The 18,291-nt window shown below is 50.7% G+C and overlaps 1 protein-coding gene across 1 annotated transcript in view; it reads right to left on the bottom strand.

Annotated features, from left to right (window-relative positions):
• Positions 1 to 1,363: 1,363 nt before the first annotated feature.
• SLC7A5 (solute carrier family 7 member 5) overlaps positions 1,364 to 18,291 on the bottom strand; it is a 36,143-nt gene continuing 19,215 nt past the window's right edge. The window contains exons 3-10 of the mRNA XM_074157837.1: positions 9,918 to 10,023; positions 9,137 to 9,181; positions 7,643 to 7,766; positions 6,404 to 6,507; positions 5,526 to 5,622; positions 5,026 to 5,175; positions 3,673 to 3,850; positions 1,364 to 1,419 (exon numbers count right to left, since the gene is read on the bottom strand). Coding sequence (XP_074013938.1) covers positions 1,364 to 1,419; positions 3,673 to 3,850; positions 5,026 to 5,175; positions 5,526 to 5,622; positions 6,404 to 6,507; positions 7,643 to 7,766; positions 9,137 to 9,181; positions 9,918 to 10,023 — 860 coding nt within the window. The remainder of the gene's footprint in view (positions 1,420 to 3,672; positions 3,851 to 5,025; positions 5,176 to 5,525; positions 5,623 to 6,403; positions 6,508 to 7,642; positions 7,767 to 9,136; positions 9,182 to 9,917; positions 10,024 to 18,291) is intronic.

Below are 18,291 nucleotides of genomic sequence, written 5' to 3'. Positions count from 1 at the left end.
GGTGGTGGTGAGGGATGTTGGCTGGGTGACCAGGCCAAGCCTGATGCTGCAGTTTTACATGAAGGAGGAACAGGCCCCCAGTCTCTGCTTCTTAGAGCAAAACAGACCATCTACAGCAGACTGAGATTAAAGCCAGGCTCCAGCCATCCGGGGACATCTGCCCCTTTCTGCACCCCCAGACCCAGTTGGTCCCATCTCCACCACACATTCTAGAGGAGACACAGCATAACAAAAGGCACGGTGACAGGCGATGCACTGACCGACCCCAGGGAACGAGCCAAGAGAATCCCACCTGTATTTTCTCTTTGCAAATGGTTTAGGGGCAAGCATGAATCACACCAAGGGCAATGGAGAGGGCTATTTGGAGAGCATGATGTTGCTCATGCCATGCTGGATAGCCTATCTACAGAAACACACAGAGTGAGCAAGCCAAGGATGTTCTGCTAATTGCAATTCCCTGGGTTTATCAGGAGGAACTCCACCCTCAGGCCTGCACCTGCCCCAGTGCTAATTCACAGGGCCACCGGATGGGCATTCTGGTGAAGAGCATCCCGGAGGACTGGCTCAATAGCAGGGAGATGGCTTGGATCTGAGAGTTAAAAGCCAGGCAGCAGCAGGGGACCCGGAGTGCTCTTGTCAGGAATGCAATGAGTCAGATGAGGCCTCCCCACATCTTTTCTCTGACACTAATTCTGCTCTGCCTTGTCTCACCTAAGTCCCTGCCCGTGGACAGTCCAACGCATCCAGCAGTACGTATTTTGGTATGAGTTTGTGTGTGTGTGAGTGTGTGAGTCAACATCAGCCAACCTTTGCTTCCCAACCACCCTCCCTTGACCAGGTAAGGCAGGTGGACCAGGCGGAGGACCACCCTGCGGCTCTGCAACGGTCCCAGCCCTGGACACAGCCACGTTCATAGGGCTGGCAACACTCAAACCGGGCTCACAAGCAGATCCCCCATCGTTTGGAGGATCCCAGACCCCAACCAAGTAATCCTACACAGAGCTGAAGTACAGCCCTCAGTATCACACACACACACACACACAGAGGCTGAGCGGACTCGCTGCTGCCGGGCAGGCAGGACCCCTTTGGAGCTGCCGGCAGGAATTCCTCCTCCTGGCCCACGCTCGTACCAAGAACTTCTCATCACAGGGTTGCTCGTCTGCCGGGCTGAAGGGTGGTGGATGGAGGAGCTGGAGGAGGCAAGGCAGAGCCGGGGGCATGGTGTCAGACATGAAGCAGCTCCGACGTGGGGGTGCTCCAGTGCCTGGGTTTCGTTTACGAGGGATCAGAAGCGTTTTCTCCTTGTGTCGTCTTAAAATAATATTGTGCGTTTCCTCAAGCTGAATGTCTCTGCTTTTCCCGCTTACGATTCTTGCGGAACCACTTCCATCAGTTTCTGGCACAGGACTGTTGCGGAGACTACGGGGAAGAAAGCGAAGTACAGGTCAGAGATGGCACGCAGAGAGCCCACCGTGTATCTCGGTCTCAGTTCGTGACACTCTGCCCCAAAAGGGCTGACCCATTTGCCTCCCCACCGTGGTTCTGAGCAAGATAAGCCCAAAGGCAATTTAAGACTTGAAAGCAAATGAGCCGCGGGCTACTCTCTGCTCACGCCCAGAACTTAAACACGTAACACCGGCAGCTTTGCCCCTGAGATGCCGCAGGGATGCCGCACTGCCCCCAGAGAGGCTCCGGTACTTTGTGATGCCAGTTTCTAATTGCATGGTGATACGGTAACTACGTTTGGATGCCAGGACTGCAAGCAGCCAGAACTGAGTCAGGCACAATAGCGGGAACGGGCACAGAAAATACGAGCCGATGCTTTTAGTTCCAGTTTTGAAAACCTGGGCTGTACGCGCACGCAGCTTCTTTAAAGGCTCGAGTACCCAGGACAAACCCAAATCAGCAGAATGAACTCAAGGCAGAGTCCACTGCCCTGCACAGAGCAGGTGAAGAGCGAAGGATGATTCAAGGGTTGGAGCATCTCCCTTATGAAGAAAGGCTGAGAGAGCTGGGACTCTTTAGCCTGGAGAAGAGAAGGCTGAGGGGAGACCTTATCAATGCTTATAAGTATCTAAAGGGTGGGTTGAAGGAGGAGGGAGCCAGACTCTTTTCAGTGGTTGCCAGTGAGAGCACGAGGGGCAACGGGCACAAGCTGGAACATAGGAGGTTCCACTCAAATATGAGAAGAAACTTCTTCACGGTGGGGGTGCCAGAGCCCTGGAACAGGCTGCCCAGGGAGGGTGTGGAGTCCCCGTCTCTGGAGATTTTCAAGACCCGCCTGGATGCAGCCCTGAGTAACATGCTCTGACATGCTCTGGGGAATCCTGCTTCAGCAGGGGAGTTGGACTAGATGATCTCTATGGTCCCTTCCAACTCTAAAAATTCAGTGAAATTCAGTGAAATTTCAGATGCAAGTTGGCACAGGAAAGGCGCGAAAGTGAAGTCACTTTATTTTTCCACCCGTTGGTTTCGGTGGCTGATACCCAAACACACCTGTGCTTTCTGCTGCTTTCTGCATGTTTGGAGATCATGAGACAGTCTGGCCAGGTAAAGCTAACACTAATTCTAACTACACTCAAACTCGGATCAGTTGGAGGTGATCGAATTATCCGCAATATATGAATATACACACATGTTTAAAGTTCATATGTTTCTAACCAGACATTTGCAGGATTATCATTCTGTGTTCCCAGAATATTTTCTATATTCTCCTTACAAGCCTTTGGTGGTGGAAAACAATTAATATGGTAATTTGCCACCCAGGCACTGCGAAAATGGCTTTTCCAGGAACTGAGCCTAATACTCAGAATAAAAAAGTGAGTGTGAGAGAGAGAGGGGAAAAAAAAAAAAAAAGAATAACAAGTGCTGAGCACTGTTGAAAGCCTTTTTCTTCTTCATAAAAAGCATCCAGCTACGGCTGGGCATTTCTACTCGTCTGCTTTTCTAGGTCAGCCTGTTGTACGAGAGCTGGGAGGCAGATGGTTTAGTTCCTTGGACAACACGGGTTGACTTTCTTGATTCAGTTGTTCAGACAGAGGTTACATGTGCCAAGCACAGCCTCCCCACCCCTTCAGAACACACCGTGGGGTCATGGTCAGCTGCTGGAAAACCTTACATGAAGATACCTTAGAAATAAACCTTGTAAGATAAAACATCCAGGGGATTTTCCCCTCCCTCTGCTCTGCTGCCACATTTTGATGCCAAGGACTGGATCAGAAACGTTAGCACTGGCTAAGAGATGGATTGGGGCTAATTCCGAATTTTCAGCAGTCAAATTGAGGCCAACTGTGCCCAGACGGTTATGCTCTTACTTCTTTTCCCTTCCTACACCACTAGAAAGGGATTCTCTGCCGACAGAAGGCTTGACCCTTCGCTTTTACAGGAGGCAGGAGAGGGGCAGCCGTGCGCTCCACTGGGTAACAACCACCTGTTTGCCACGATAGAAAACCATAAATGGTATTTGGCCCAAACTTTGCGATTATTGCACGTCAGCGTGCGTTTTGGGTGCTTGGTAGATAAGGTAATCATCAAGTTAGAACTTGTTACCGTTACGGAAGAATTGATCAGAGCCAAGACACTGGAAGCTTCCACGAGAGGAAGGAGAGCCAGTGCTACCAGCTGTAGCGCGCTCACCGGGAAGCTGCTATTTTTAGGGCTGGTTATACTTACAGATGCCTTGGAGAACCCACTTGGGCTTGTTTTGCCACCAGACTCCAAAGAAGTAAACAGGGATCCCGCTGAAGATGATTGCAAAGCCAATCGCACATTCCTTTGGCGTCATCCAGAAGGAAACAGCAATGAGGAACAAGCAGGCCAGGATGAAGAAAATGGGCAGGCAGATGTTCACCTAAACAAGGGCCCAAAGGACAGGTTAGAAGTTGTATCGGGGGAACAGGGAATGCTTTCCAGTGAATTTTATCTAGCCATACAGCCCGGGGAGGGAAGGAGTCCATATTGCACCACGGACCCTATGTGGACAGTGTTCGTCTCTGTCCCAGTGCTCCAAAAAAGGGGACCGTGACCTTCACGGGGAAGGTATCAATTCTGGCAGCGCCCTTCAGCAATCCTGGAGAAACTGGAAGTAGGCAACACCTAACACGCACGTTTAATACCAGCCAAACAAAGTAAGGAGATGTGGCTGGCCAAGACGGCGTAAACCTTTCTCAGCACCCGTTTTTTTACCCCAATTCCGCACTGGAATGATTCCTTATAAAAAGCTCCCGCACCAACAGCATCAAATTCAGCAGCAACCCCGGCACGAGCCGCAGCATCTTCACTGCACTTTCTCAGGGGACTCGGCTACGCTGCTCGGAGCAGGGCACCCGCTGAGAGCAGCCCAGCTTTCAGAAGAAAAAAAAAAACCAAAAAACAACGGGAACGCCCCGCAAAGAGTTACTTTGGGAGGGCACTGGTACAGGTCTGCCAGTTTGTTTCTCTCTGGCTGGCTGTTGCCTGGCAGAGACCTGAGCGTGCAGGGGGACGAGTGAGAAACATGCCTTTAAGGAAGGCAGACATGCTTGCGGCTGACATGATCTTGGCCTCCTCCCAGACGGGACACGGTACTGCCAAGCTGGCCAAGGACAAAGAGAACAAAGTTCTCCTCTCTGCAGGCGTGGGTTTGTCTGCTTTATTAAAAAACTATTTTAAGTGAATTCCATGACGGTACAGAGTGTTTTCACCGAGACCCACAGCCTGTGATTTGCCCTGGGAATATGTTAGTCACCCAGAGCTCCCCGCTGGGCTATCCCACCAGAACACCCCGCATCTCTGACACCCAGAGCCTCCTTCACTCTGATGTCCCCAGGGCCACGGCAGCTCTTTGTCCTCCTGCACTGATTCGCATTCGGCAGATTTCTGTCTAGCAGGGACACCTGCCTCAGCCACAAGGCAACATTCTCCCTGCACGCTGGCAATCCCAGTCCCTCTTCCGTACAGGATGAGCAGCCGTACTTGCAGAACCTCCCCCGGTGCTGAGAAGGGACTCAGGGAGGATCCACCACACGATTACCACGCTGCTCTCACCTTGATGGGCCTTTCCAGCTCTGGCTTCTTGTAACGCAGCCACATCATGCCGATGATGGCCAGAGCCACGCACAGCCAGTTGAAAAAGCTGAAGAAGTTGATGACTGAGAAAATGTTGTTGGAGAAGGCATAGAGCAGGGTCATGACGCACTGCAGCCAGAAAAAAAAAAGCCATTAGCAAAGGGAGTAGGCAAAACCATGTATGTTACAACATTAAATACAGGTATTTCAGAAGAACTATCTGCCAGGACAAGAATCACGTTGATTATTTTTTACTTATTTAAGCTATTTTCAATTGGTGCCTGGAGCAATTTCAAAACAGAAGTGGAATATGAGGATATGATGAGAAGGAGAAGGGTCTATCCTCTCCTGTAGCTGCATGCAGGAATGGCTGTGTCTAGAGATGGTGCCCAAGTAGCCCCCCTTCAACCACTCTGATGGGATCCTACCCCCAGCCCATTTCTCAATACCAGGACGCCACCACAGACACGGGTGCTTACCGTGAAGATTAGCGATGGCACAGGAGTGAGAAGCCTGGGGTGAATCATAGACAGGATTGAAGGCAAGTGTCCCTCTCGGGATCCCACGAAGAACAGCCTGAGGTGGGGAGACAGAGCAGTTACCACCTTCAGCCCCGGGCTGGGGTTTGTCTTCAGCGAAAGTCAAGCGGGGACAGCCCAAGCCCAGCCTAGACAGTGCCGAGGCAGCAAGACTGAAACGCCCAGGCTCCACGCAGGTTTTCCACCTTCGTTGTGCCTTGCACGATGCCAGCTGTGCCCTTTGGCTACGCACTGGTGCAGGAGTGGGGCCCTCCAGGGTCAGACCCCAGCACGAGGTGCTCTGCACATACACCACTGAAAGTCCCTGTCTCAGAAGAAAGGCTGGAGACGGACAAAGAATGCAAGAAAAGATGTATTTATAGCCTCCTTTCCAGAGAGAGCAATTAAGCGACTTTCCTAAGACAACCCGGGAGATGTGTGTCAGAGCTGGAACCTCCAACAATCCCCATCCTGCCCTGTCCTTTCTCCCCTTTCTGGAGGGATTCTCAGCCCTGAAGTTTCCTAAGTTTCTGCTTTTCATTAAAGCCACTTTCTCAGGCGACGTCACCAAGCCCCAGGCCTGTGTTTGTTTATGTTCTAATAACTTCAGCAGGACTTTGCCTGAGGAAGAGAAGACTAAGACCACTGAAAGGGTTTCCTTTAAACTGGATATGGTTTTAAAGTCTTAAAAAAATTTCTTTTTTTGCCTTCCCCACATGGTCTCCAGACCCTTTAGACTTTGTGTCTACCCACAGTCACTCTTTGGAGGACAACTCCAAAGGAAGATGCATTAAGCATGGCTTGTAAACAAAAACCACAAAATTGAGCAAGAAACCTACCGGGAAGAAGTGAAGAGAGATCCATTAACAGATCCGAAGCACGACAAGCCAACAAAGACGGGTATGATCCAGGACATGACGCCAAGGTGATAGTTCCCAAAATCCTAAACGGGGGGCAACAAGACAAACAGTTCACACCCAAAATGCCCAAAAGAACCCACAGCTGCCTACAAAGATTTAATAGTTGTAGACATCTGAACAAATGACATGGCTTAGTGCTGAAGGTGTTATGGAGTTTTCCATATTGCCATGTCCTGGTCCTCCATCCTGGAGAATCATATTGTGGAATTGCAAAAAAAAAAAAATATAACAAAACAAAACAAAACAGCAGAAAGCACTTCCCCCAGAGTCAGGACACAACATTAATGAGAAAAGCTACCCAAAAGTTCAAGACCAAACGGAAACCGGGAGGAGATTCAGACAGGCAGCTATTGCCAACTGCTGAGTAAGGACCTGGGACACAGCCCCTTGGAGATGCAGAGACCTGGAGCTGGAGTTTCGTGTCACAAACTGACCCCGCGCTGCTTCGCTGCAGTTTTATGCCAACGCTATGACATTGGTTCCAAGACTCGCAAAGGCATTAGACAACTAGAGCAACGCAGCAAAGCCTGGCATCTCCAACAGCTCAGCCCCGCGTACATGCAGGCTGGAGCGGGGCTGGGGACTAACCCAAAGGATGGAGCGCTGTCACCCGAATGGCCCAGACCAGCTTATCCCGGAGCGGGAGATCCCCCTTCAGGCACCCAACAATCCTGGTCACGCTCAGCTCGCAAGGTCATACCACGCTGCTCACTTCGGAAGCAATCAGGATTTCTGACCTCAGTGGCATTTGAATTAATAGAAGAATTATTTTTCTCTCTTGATTAAAACAAGGAAGATACAGAGAGAGGACAATCTAGCGCAGTATTGGCTGAATGACCTTTTCCCATAAATACCATGCTCTGGTAACTGATGATAAGTCACGAGGCCAGCAGCAACCTTGCATATTTACGAATTAAGAGCAGCGTTAACTGTCTGCCCACCCTTACTATTGTCTGTGATTAATCCCACTTGGTATCACACTGTTCTTCCCTCCTCCCGTCACAGTTGCTCTTTATCTCCTGTCAACCATCAGCTTTTTTGTACGCAGCCACGATCGGCACGGAAGGAACTAGGGGACTGTACGCAGAGATCGTAAGTCCGATTTAACCAGCCCTGGAAAACAGATGATGAGTCACATCAGAAATGCACCCATCTTACCACAGCCACGGCTTCGGACGTCAGCATCTGCTCCGTCGACAGGGTCGTGAAGTAAGCCAAGTTTGTCAGCACATAAACCAAAGTGACTACAGGTAGCGAGATGATGATAGCCAGAGGCAGGTTTCTAGGAAGAGAATATCAGTTGTTAACGGAGCGCTGCAGTTCAGGGAGGAGAGCTGCCGGCGCCAGGGATCGGTGGCTCGTGCTGCAGCCCTCCTGCGCTCGCTTACAGCTGGCTCCAGCCATTCTGCTCTTCTTTGGCTCCTCAGCACCTCCAGTTTCCCAGCCACGGGCTGCTCCCCTAGGAGAGGAGAGGATGCCCACACGGGAACAGCCTGGGGGCTGACAGATGTAGAGGGAAGGATTATGGCAGAAGGAACCTTTCGCGTGGAGAGACTCCGGCTGTCTGGGCAAGCAGTAATTCAAGATCACTGCAAAGGCAATTAATTAAAAATAGCCCTCCGTGTCTCTTGCTAGCCAGTGGCATTAACACATACCTTCTCTTCTGGGCAAAGGAGAAGCATTTGTGCTGGTGGGTTTCTCATGGGAGGTGGAACGATCAGGGATTTAGTGGGCAGTTTTTAGGCTCTAACTCTGTGCAGCTGGCTGGACTGATGAAACTCAAAGAAAATGAGTTCAGATGCAGTCTGAGTGGGTCTGTAAAGACGAGGCCGTGTTGGTACAAATCTGCCTTTCCAAATAATCTAACTTCATTTGCGAACGGAAACTCAAAAAGGAAACTCTGCTTGATGCCACGTATAATTGGTCTAGCGGAGCTCAAAGCCCCAGGAGGAGAGAGTCAAATACCATGACTGCATTCAGAGGACAAGAAAATAATTGCGAACTGCAAAAACCTTTTTATAACTGTGTTTGTCAAGGAAAGGGCGTATCAAATCTTATGCTTCCCAGCAGGGGCTAATCACTGCCTGGGTCAGCCAGGAACAGGTTCTTGCACAAGTTACCCTGAAGCTCGTATCGACCGTGCCTCACAGGCACCTTCCCTGTGAGCAAAAATGATTTCTCAGCCATGTCCTGCTTTGGTGTGACCCACCCTCACCTCACCAGGTCCCCTGCATAACCCTGGAAGGCACGAGCAGTGCAGAAAGCGGCTACTGCTCAAGAGAACAGGAAGAGCACCTGACAAACATATGTACGAAACAAATACTCTTGTGGAAGTTTATCCAAGACTGTAATAAAGCCACGAGTCCTTCTTCCTCGCCTGTAATTCAGAGAGGTGCCATGCCAAGGAAGCAGGACTTTCCAACAACACTGATAATATTAGCAGTACAGGAAGGCAGCGCAACCAACAGCCCTTCTCATACAGAGATTATTATTCCCCTTCCCCTGTTCCACGGAGGAACAATGCCATTAATTTATCTCGTTTTCTATTTCCCCAGAAAAAGACCTTGACTTCTGGGCTGGTCAGTAACCCCTGTTACACACACAAGGAAGGGGCGTTCCTATTGGGGAAGTCATCACAGGACACACACCCACCTGTAGGGATTTATCATCTCTTCTGTAACAAAATTCAAGTAATTCCTGTAATTTAAAAAGAATGGTAGTTAATTCTGGTTTATCCATGGAATAAACGAACCCTTTCATCTTACTCATCTGCAAGGGAACTTCAGGAGGGTTGGAGCACCTGACACCTGCCATAAAACTTATGATGGCTGATGCCCAATCCACAAGCCCTGGATGGTGTTGGTGGATGTAGCACACCATACTGCCAGCTTCCTTGCAAGAGGAGGGATGACGGCAGGTGAAGAGCTGGACCCACGAGTGACAGGGCCACCCTTCAAGCGATAAGGATGGCTGCAACTGGCCTGTTTTCACAGCAAATTGAGCAGTCTCCTTGTGCCTGGAAGTGCTCAAAGAAGCCCTCCAAGAGCTTCAGTTTGGTGCTCAAAGCAATCTGTTGGCATGTAGCACAACCCTCTTCTGCTAGCCAGATCACCCACCCTGCTGCTTCTTAACACCACCTAGAAGCATCATGGTGCATCATCACCCGTCATCTGCTGCCTCTTCTAAACCCCGTAACCACCTCCACCTCTTTGTGCTTCTATGTCCTGGCTGGAAGCGGGGTGTGAAGTATGACTATTAACATTACTAGGCAAACCCAAAGCATCTGCCTCATTGCCCAGGTTACAAGAAAGATGGGAAGTCCTGGACCACACTCTTCCTGCAAACACAATCCGGGGACAAAAGGAATTACAGATTCCAGATCACAGTATTTAGCACTGAAAAAAAAAAAAAGAGATAGAGAGCTGCATCTTACCATCCTCCATAGGCAAAGAGACCACTGTACAAAGCTAACACGATGTTCCCCACGCCTACTTTTGTGCCTTCGAAGGAGTGCTCAGGAGTCAGGTTTGTCACATCACCTGCAGAAAACAAAAACAAGAAAGGATCAATGCAGATGGGCTGTGAACCCCAAAGGCCTTTGTGGGTGTTGAAACTGAGAAACCTGGAGGCAAAAGCTGCTCTTAGGATACTTAATTATCATGCTGAAGCATTTCGGGTTACACTAGGGAGCCCAAGTACATATTTCTATTGGGCTGATTCCTCTAGTTTTACAGTGTTTTTAATTCTTCCAGAGTAATGCACCAGAATCAGTCCCAGATACACTTGTCTCAAGCAACTGGCCATTACTGAGTCCTCAAAACTTTCTCACACTGCAACGTGCTATCACCGAGGTAATCTCCCAGATACCTTCTCCCCACGAAGAAAGCATTCTGGGGACCTTCCTGCTGGAAGATGCTATGCAAACAGATATTGTCACATTGTCCTCTCAACTGAAAGCTGCTTTCATTCGATAAAAAATCCAGGATTTCCTCCGCTTCCACCAGCCACCCAATAAAGCAGAAACCCAGGATTTCCTCTTGTCCCACCAGCCACCTGATAAAGCAGAAGGTTCTGGCAATCCCTTTGATTGTGGGAAGTCAGGTTCTTTGGGGCTTGAACATCAGAAGTTAGCTTCTTTAGGACTTGAATATCAAAAGTTCCTGTTATGCATCTGCTTTTGAAACAGTGAGCCATAAATAGACAACTCAATTGTACCTTCGGTAAGAACTCTCCCAAAGCAGTCAAGGGTTTATTTATTTTGCTTTAAAACGCTCTGCAGTTGTTTTGTTCCCTGTCTTTTGATGTGGAGCCTGGGTGCAGGTCTGGGATGCTGAAGCCACGCTCCCCTCCCCGGACCCGGCTGGGGGACAGAAGTGGGGAGCGAGGACAGACGTGGGGAGCGAAGCAGGATTCGGCAGGGCTTCTTTGCATCCAGGGCGCCCTGTCGAAGCCCATGTGATTCCTCTTAGGGCATAGATCTTTACTAATCGCCCGAGCAACTGCATCACATGGCAGTCAGCAGGGCCTGGATGGAGCTTAACCCTTCAACTCAGAACAAGGTACCCAGGTCCTGCATCTGGGGAAAGGAGAGGGACATTAACATACCAGGCATTTTTCCTCTGGATGGTCTCTCTTCCCTTCTCACGCTGGAAACTTCCACTCCCCTATGCCACCAAAAGCCACTTCTACAGAGGCTGGGTAACAGATAACAGATGCACAGACCTTTTAATGCCTCGGTCTCTCTTTCCAGCCGTGGGAAAGGGGAAGTTTTCCCTACAGCACTATTGGTCTGCTGGGGCATCTTTCATTCATCGGGCTTCGCAAGGGACTGCTCCAAATCTGTGCCACTGACATGGAGCTTCCCTGTGCGTGTGGGAGAGCTAAATCTTGTCCTTCCCCCTCTCTACCTCACCCTCCAGCTTTGTCCCCAGCCTTTCCATCCTGGGCATTGCTCCCTTCACCTCCTTTTTCCCTCCTGCTGAATCCTAACCAGGGAAAAAAGATTTTCCCTAACCCAGTGTGCAAAATGCTCTCTGCTGACAAAGTTCCCCAGGAAACCAGCATCCCTCTGCCTTCTTCCCTGGCCAGTTCCTGTCCCATTTGCAAGGGGATGCTGTGGGTGTGAGCTGCAAAAGAGCCGGGACCACAGCAGCAGCTCATGCGCTGGGCAATCAGGTCCAGAAAACCCAGAGCAGTTACGTCCAGCAGGTTTGCAAAGTTCTCCTCGTCCCGATCCCATTGCAGTTCTTGGCTAGTGTTGCCTTGTCCCTCTCTCTCAGCACCTCCTTGCACTAGGAAGGTCTCTTCTGAATCCACCTTGGGATATGCTGATTGCATTTAATGCCCCTCCAGCCAGTGAAACTCCTTAGCAAAATGCACCAATCGTTTTTAAAAGGTGAGGTTAGAACATGTGCATCAGATTGTAACAGGAAAGCCAGGAAATGCAAAGAGACTGATATAAAGCTGTGAGTTTAACCTTAATTCCTAGCTTATAGGTTCAGTCGTATAGTCTTAATTTAGCATTAACGCCCTGGTCTGGCTGAATAAAAAGGCTGAGCAGGAGGTGGGTGTGCACGGTATCACATTCTGCTGGATCCCTCAGGCTCAGCTTTCCTGAGTTTATTTTCTGCCCCTCCTGAATAATTACCAGTCTAGTTCTTTCCAGGTCTTTTGTTATGGGAATAAGATATACTTTTTGTTAACAGTGACTGTAATTAGCTACTGGAACAGCACACGGATGGACTAGGAGACGAGCAGAGCTCTCCAAGCATTTCAAACATCCATCAGGATGTCTTTTCTCAAAGGTCTCGTGCTCTGCCAGTAGCCCAGCTCCCGCCCAGGCCAAGGGATCACCACCTTTACCAGGTCAGGAGGATGCTCTGATCCAGGAGGAGCCAGGGCACAAGCAGCATCGTGCTGTGGGCTCACACCTCCACTTCTTGTCCACAGCCAGACACCAGCTTCCACCAAAAGCCTCTTTCGGTTTGTCACAGGCAAAAAGCTCTCAGGCCAAATGTTCATTTTTCTTCCCAAACCTCCCACAGAAACCGTGCGCTGGTGCCGCTGAGGAAGGGCTGAGCTGCTGCCCTGGCCCAGCTGGCCAGGAGGGGAGGAGAGCATCGGTGGTCCCCAGACCCAAACCACATGCCTGGATTCAGGATGTGCCACCCCTTGGGAACCGCCGGCATCTTCAGCCTGTGGGCAGGGAAGGGTCCAAGCCCAACTGGGTGGCCTGCTGGGCTGTAGAAACACTGGCTGTGTGTCAGGAGAACCGCCTGCCCTCCAGGCCACATGAGTAAAGAGGAAGGAAAGGCAGGAGAGCTCCATGAGCAGCAGCAAAGCAAAGAAATGAAGACAAAGCCTGGCATTTCATTGCTCTGTGGGTGGGCGGGGGTGATGGACGGAGGGATGGATGGGTGGGTGGGACATGACTAATTACTCACAAACCTCTTCTTGCACCCGCCGCGGCACGCACCACACCTAACCCATCGCTTTGAAGCGCTGAAATGCAGCTCCCGGCAAAGGAGCGGCGAGTCAGGGTGGAGGCAGCCAGGAAAGGAGACCAGGCAGGAAGGAAAGGGGCTTTCTGTTCCTCCTCAGCACTCGGGGAGCTGACACCTCGCTGCCCTCTCCCCGCCTCACCCAGCAAGAGTTCCACCTCTCCAAAAACTTGCAGTGAGTTGCTAAACTTCACGTCTCCATGCTCCCGTTGTAAAATGGATTTAGCAACACGTCAGAACACGATTAAATAACCGGAAGAGCTGAGATCTATCTCTTCCCACTCCAAGGGGACAAGCTCGTGTCCCCCAGGTGTCCGCTTGATGCCCCTTTGCCAAAATGTTCGCTTCTTCCATGCTTTATCGCTTCCTGGTTGCATGAGAGGAGCCCGGGCTCCTTAACAAACACCCCCCCAAAGATCACATCCCAGCAGAGCAATGTCCTCTCCCTCCATCACCACAGCAAGGCTCTGTCCCACCCTGCCGGCCACCGGACCACCGGAAAGGTAACAAATTGTGCCCACCAGCGATGCCTTTACAGACATAACCGGCACCACATCCTGTGCCTTGCAGCAAGAAAGCCAAGCTCCAGCAGCGATGCTGGAAAGGCATCCCAGACATCTTCCCCACACGTGTCAAGCTGTAAAATGCAGTGGGGTGAGCTCTGACTGTACCCGCAAATCCTCGGAACAGAAATCCATCACAAAGAGGCCCCAGAGGTGCACTGGAGCCTGAGAAAGTGTCCAGGAAGCACTGTGTGTCCCCCTTGTTCTTACACTTACCCCCCGATGCTTGTTACTGGCCCCAGCTGGAGACTGGGGACACTGGGTAGGATGGTCCAGCACCACCATTCTCACCTCCTTCCTCTAACACAAATGCTCGTTAGGACCTGCTGTTCAAAATAGAGGTATGAACCTATGAACCTCGGTTCCAGACACGGCCTCTTTCAAGCCTGAAGGTGCAATTCAAGCCTCCGGACTCTGGAAGTTTGAATTGCAGACTTTGGATCAAATCAAGGGTTACAAATCTGCGGGTGAGGCTGCCAAGCGTGGCCTCGACTGCTCCCACGGAGCCAGAGGTCCGTTAGCGAGAGCATCCCAGGCAAAACCCCGCTCTGCCCACCCTCCCGGCTCCCTGTCCCCCCCAGCCGCTGCCCTGCCCCTGCCCGGCACCCCGGCCATCTGAAACCTGGTTTGAACTGGCTGTTCAACTGCACTCTGCTCTACAATTAACCAAATTAAGGTAACAAGCTCTGACATAAACCCCATTTGCTGATCTTGCCAGCTGCCAAGACTCTGGTAATTGCGCCAGCAAGCGATGGGTCACCCGGGGCCTTTCTGCGGGAGGGACCTATTTCGGGTCCATGCAGGGCATGTTCAGACCCTTTCTTTAAAAATGTTCATTTGCTCCCCAGTCATGTCCATTCCGGTTTTAATAGCACAGCAATCTTCTCTTGCAGAATGCATTTAATGATAATTAAATATTTTTTAACTTGCCTAAACAGCGAGGAGAGGGAACACAGCCATCTAGAGAGCTCAGCGAGAGAAGGGGGGGGGCTCTCAGCGCATCTCGCTTGTGGAAGAAACCAAGCCAGGGAGAAATGTGTTGTATATATGAAAACCCCAGAGGAGAAGATCCACTCAGCTGTTGAGCCATTTCCTGAGAAAAGCAGCAATAGTTCAATCGACTGAGTCAGAAAAACAAGACGGCAAGAAACACAGAGGGGCCAGGGTCAGGAGAGCATCTCTTCAGCAGCTCATGGACTCTCCAGGAAACGCACGCTCGGTAGCCACGTTAGGTCCTTGCTCCTCTCTGATCACTGCCACTCCGCAGACAGCTTTATATTAAGCAGTTTTGAACAGTAGCTGTTAAACTTGGGTCCCGTAGCAGATGAGTTTATGTATCTGAAAGACACCTGGTCTCTCTGGTCCAGAAACCCGGGACCAGCAGAGAGGGCATCCAAGGAGGAGCCAGAGCTCCTGAGTTACGTCCTTGGTTCCCACCACCAGCTGTGGACAGGCTGTGACACTTCCCCTCATTTCAACGACTTCCTTCTGTTTTTTGGAAAAGTTCCCCTCTCCTCCCAGTGCTGGGAAGCTTTGGCAATATTATCTCTCCCCCAGGGTGAACCCAAGGGTCTGGGCTCCTGGATTTGCTTCACCCCACACACTACTCGCTTCACAGCTCCTCCTTTTGCAGGACACTACTCAGGCCAGAGAGCGTTTTGTTACCTTTCCCGTCTCCTCTGCACCCTGCAGATATCGCCAAAAAAACTTTTTACCCTTCTCCTCCCAAGCAAACACATCCCGATTTTCGCACCCCTCGTGTCTGCCGGCGTAATGTTTGCCGATGAGAAATAAAGCAGCAGATCCAGTAGCAGCGACAGGAGCCCTGGGGTGATGGCACAGCACGCAAAATGCTGTGTCTTCTCCAGGAGCCAGAAAGCACAGAGGCAGCAGAGAGACCCTGGATGAACAGGGTCCCTTTGATTCCTTCGGGACAGCATGAAAAACTGTCTCCTAAAAGCCCCCACGTTAGGGCAGATTAACAGCAAGGTGCAAACCCTAAACAAACCACCCAGCGGGTTTCCAGCCACTTCCATAAGCTTGGTGTCTTTTTTTTCCTTTTCATATCTGCACACCAGGTTCAGCCTGCATCCATAGAAACCTGTGATTGAGAATGACAAACAAGAGTGAGCCACCACCTGGCCAGGCTCTGGAGGGGCTAACCAGAGCCAACCAGCTTGACGTACGTGCAGGAGAGCCAAGAACATTTGGGAGGGCAGATCCTCCTGCCGGTCACCCGCACCTCTAGCGCCACAGGCAAGGCCATTAACTTCAGCCCAGCAGTTGAAGGCTTTGGGAGAGGATCGATATAAAATGCAGGCAATAGCACAGGTGTAGACACGCACAATCAGAGCTCTTGACTGCTCTGAGACACCTTAGGCATGAACGACTGCTGCTGCTGCTGCTGCAACCAAAGACCTCAGAGAGACAGAGGGAGGTGAGCCAGACAGAAGTGCAAAGAAGCAAATGCCAAAGTATTAACTGCTCTCTAGTTAAATATGTCTGCGTCGCTGGGATAGCTGCACTGGGAAAAATGAGAAGCCAACAGAGCCTCTCGTGTCAGCTGCCTTAAAAGCCACTCAGCCCACACCAGCGGTGAGCAGGGTTCCCTGCGGCAAGTCCGAGATGCTCTCCTCAGCCTCCAGTGCCACCTGCCTTGAACCAGTCGGCATCTGGCAGTTCAAGCAGGGTACCAAAAATTAGCACCACGCGTCAACCCACAAATCCTTGGATAAAGCAGCTTTTCAGATGTCGAGGCACGTTTCCACCCTGAAGAGTTAACGCAGCCACGAGCCTCCATACGCGACGTTAAACAAACAACAGTTCACATCATCCCTAAAGGCCAAACTTTCAGCGTGTGCACAGAGAGCCACTCAAACTCACACTCATCATAGCAAGAAGCACAGGTCACTGACCCACTGCTTCTGTGTTTTGATTTTGGGTTTTTTTTTGTGGGTTGCTACTGTTGTTGTTACAATTAAATGCATTTTATTTATTTTTGGACAGGCGACTTTGCACTTGTAAAATGCAGAAGCCCCAGCACGCTGAACTCTATCCTTGAATCTATAAATTGCCAAAAATTTTCTGGGCACAGAGGGCAAGAAAAGAATTGTCTGAGCAGAAATGAACCACCGCTGACTCCAAAGCAGAGCGGGCAAGCTGCACAGCACGCTAACCTGCCATGCCCACCTGGCCCCCAGCATCTGCATCCACCTTTGGCAGGGGAAGAAATCAAAGATTAGAGCGCGAGAGGCCCATAAAACATAATTGTGTTGTATCAGCTCTCCAGCGTTAAGATGCCTGATTAATCTCCAACATGTGGTTGATATGATTTAGAGGTGCAGGATGCTGGCAGCTTTCCCAGCTTCCTTGTTCGTGCTCTCCGTCGGTACAGTCTTCCACTCTCCATGTGCTCTGCCAACAAGAGGGTGAGTACGGGAAGCACAATAGCTCGCCTTCAAAGCTCACGGCTGGAAAATCATGTTATAGTGGCATTTCTGAACGCCAGCGTAACAAGAAACAGCACGGACAGCTGCAGGGCATGCTTTCTTGGAATCTTTTGTGCACGGGCCTCAGCCCCAACTTGCAGGGACACACTGAAAAGCTTGAGGGACGTTTATTATCCATAGGCTTTGCCTCCTGCCTGCCAAAGAGGATCCACTGTGCGAGTTTGTCGTGGGCTGGCTGGGTGAACGCCCATCTGCTTCGGCTTTGGGCTCCAAACTCATCTCAGATACCTACAGCTCCACCATCAGTAGATTCTCGTGTCCTAGCGCCAGTCCCTTGGGTGAGCTGGTCCCTCTGGGCACAGACAGCAGTGCAATGGCTACCCTGCTGCGTGCGACAACCCACAGCGCGCACAAAGATATTGCTGCATCTGCCCTCAGTTAGGAAGTCACAACTGATGTGGCAGGAAATAATAATAAAAAACCAAATCAATTGAAAACAAACTCCTCGGCATCAACCTGCCGATCAGGTCCGTTCTTGGGTTCACCCTATGGACACGAGGGCTTATGGGATCAGGTCAAAGGAGAACTCGTGGCAGATGCTCATCCACCTCTGGATGGCCGAGCGTGATTAAGTGTAGGTTCAAACCCAAGGTAATTCAAACAACGACCGCTCTTGTTTTCTCTTAGTGCCCGTGTGCCATTGTGCTTTGAGACCTGAGGGAGCCTGAGACTCTAATTACAAAATTAAGTTTTCCTGCCCTGTCAGCCGGACCCCTCCGGAGCAGCCCTGCCCTCCCCAGGCTCACAGCCGTATCCTCGCCTTTGCCTCTCACGCAGCTCATCCCGGCTCTCACTCCGCATCCGGCTCAAGGGGCTTTTTTGGGACATTCAACTGACGTTGCCACTGGCAGCAGAGAAGAAAATCTGGGAGGAAATGAAGAGTGAGTAAGCTTTCCCTCCCTCAGGTCTTTCTTAATCACAAGATTTTTCAGAAAAAATAAAAAGGCAAAGAAAACTGTTTTGACGGGGAACTACCAAAGTAACTCTCACAGCGAAAGACAGAGACCAAATGGCAGTTTTCTGGCAAAAGACAAAGGGATGTGATAACTGAAAGTAGTACCCAGATGTGCACACACCCCCACAGCGCCAAGGGGTTGCCTCGCACCTGGAGTATTTAGGTAGTATTTTTAGGAGGCTCCACAGACGTGCTAAGCACAAATTAACGAACGAAGGTTTCAATCTTCATTTCGGCCCTTTCACAAACCCTCCCGTGTCGAGTTCAGAATTTGCCAGCC

Source organism: Numenius arquata, chromosome 13 (assembly GCF_964106895.1).
Source record: "Numenius arquata chromosome 13, bNumArq3.hap1.1, whole genome shotgun sequence".
NCBI classification, from domain to species: Eukaryota; Metazoa; Chordata; class Aves; order Charadriiformes; family Scolopacidae; genus Numenius; species Numenius arquata.
This window is presented reverse-complemented; position numbering and strand designations above follow the sequence as displayed.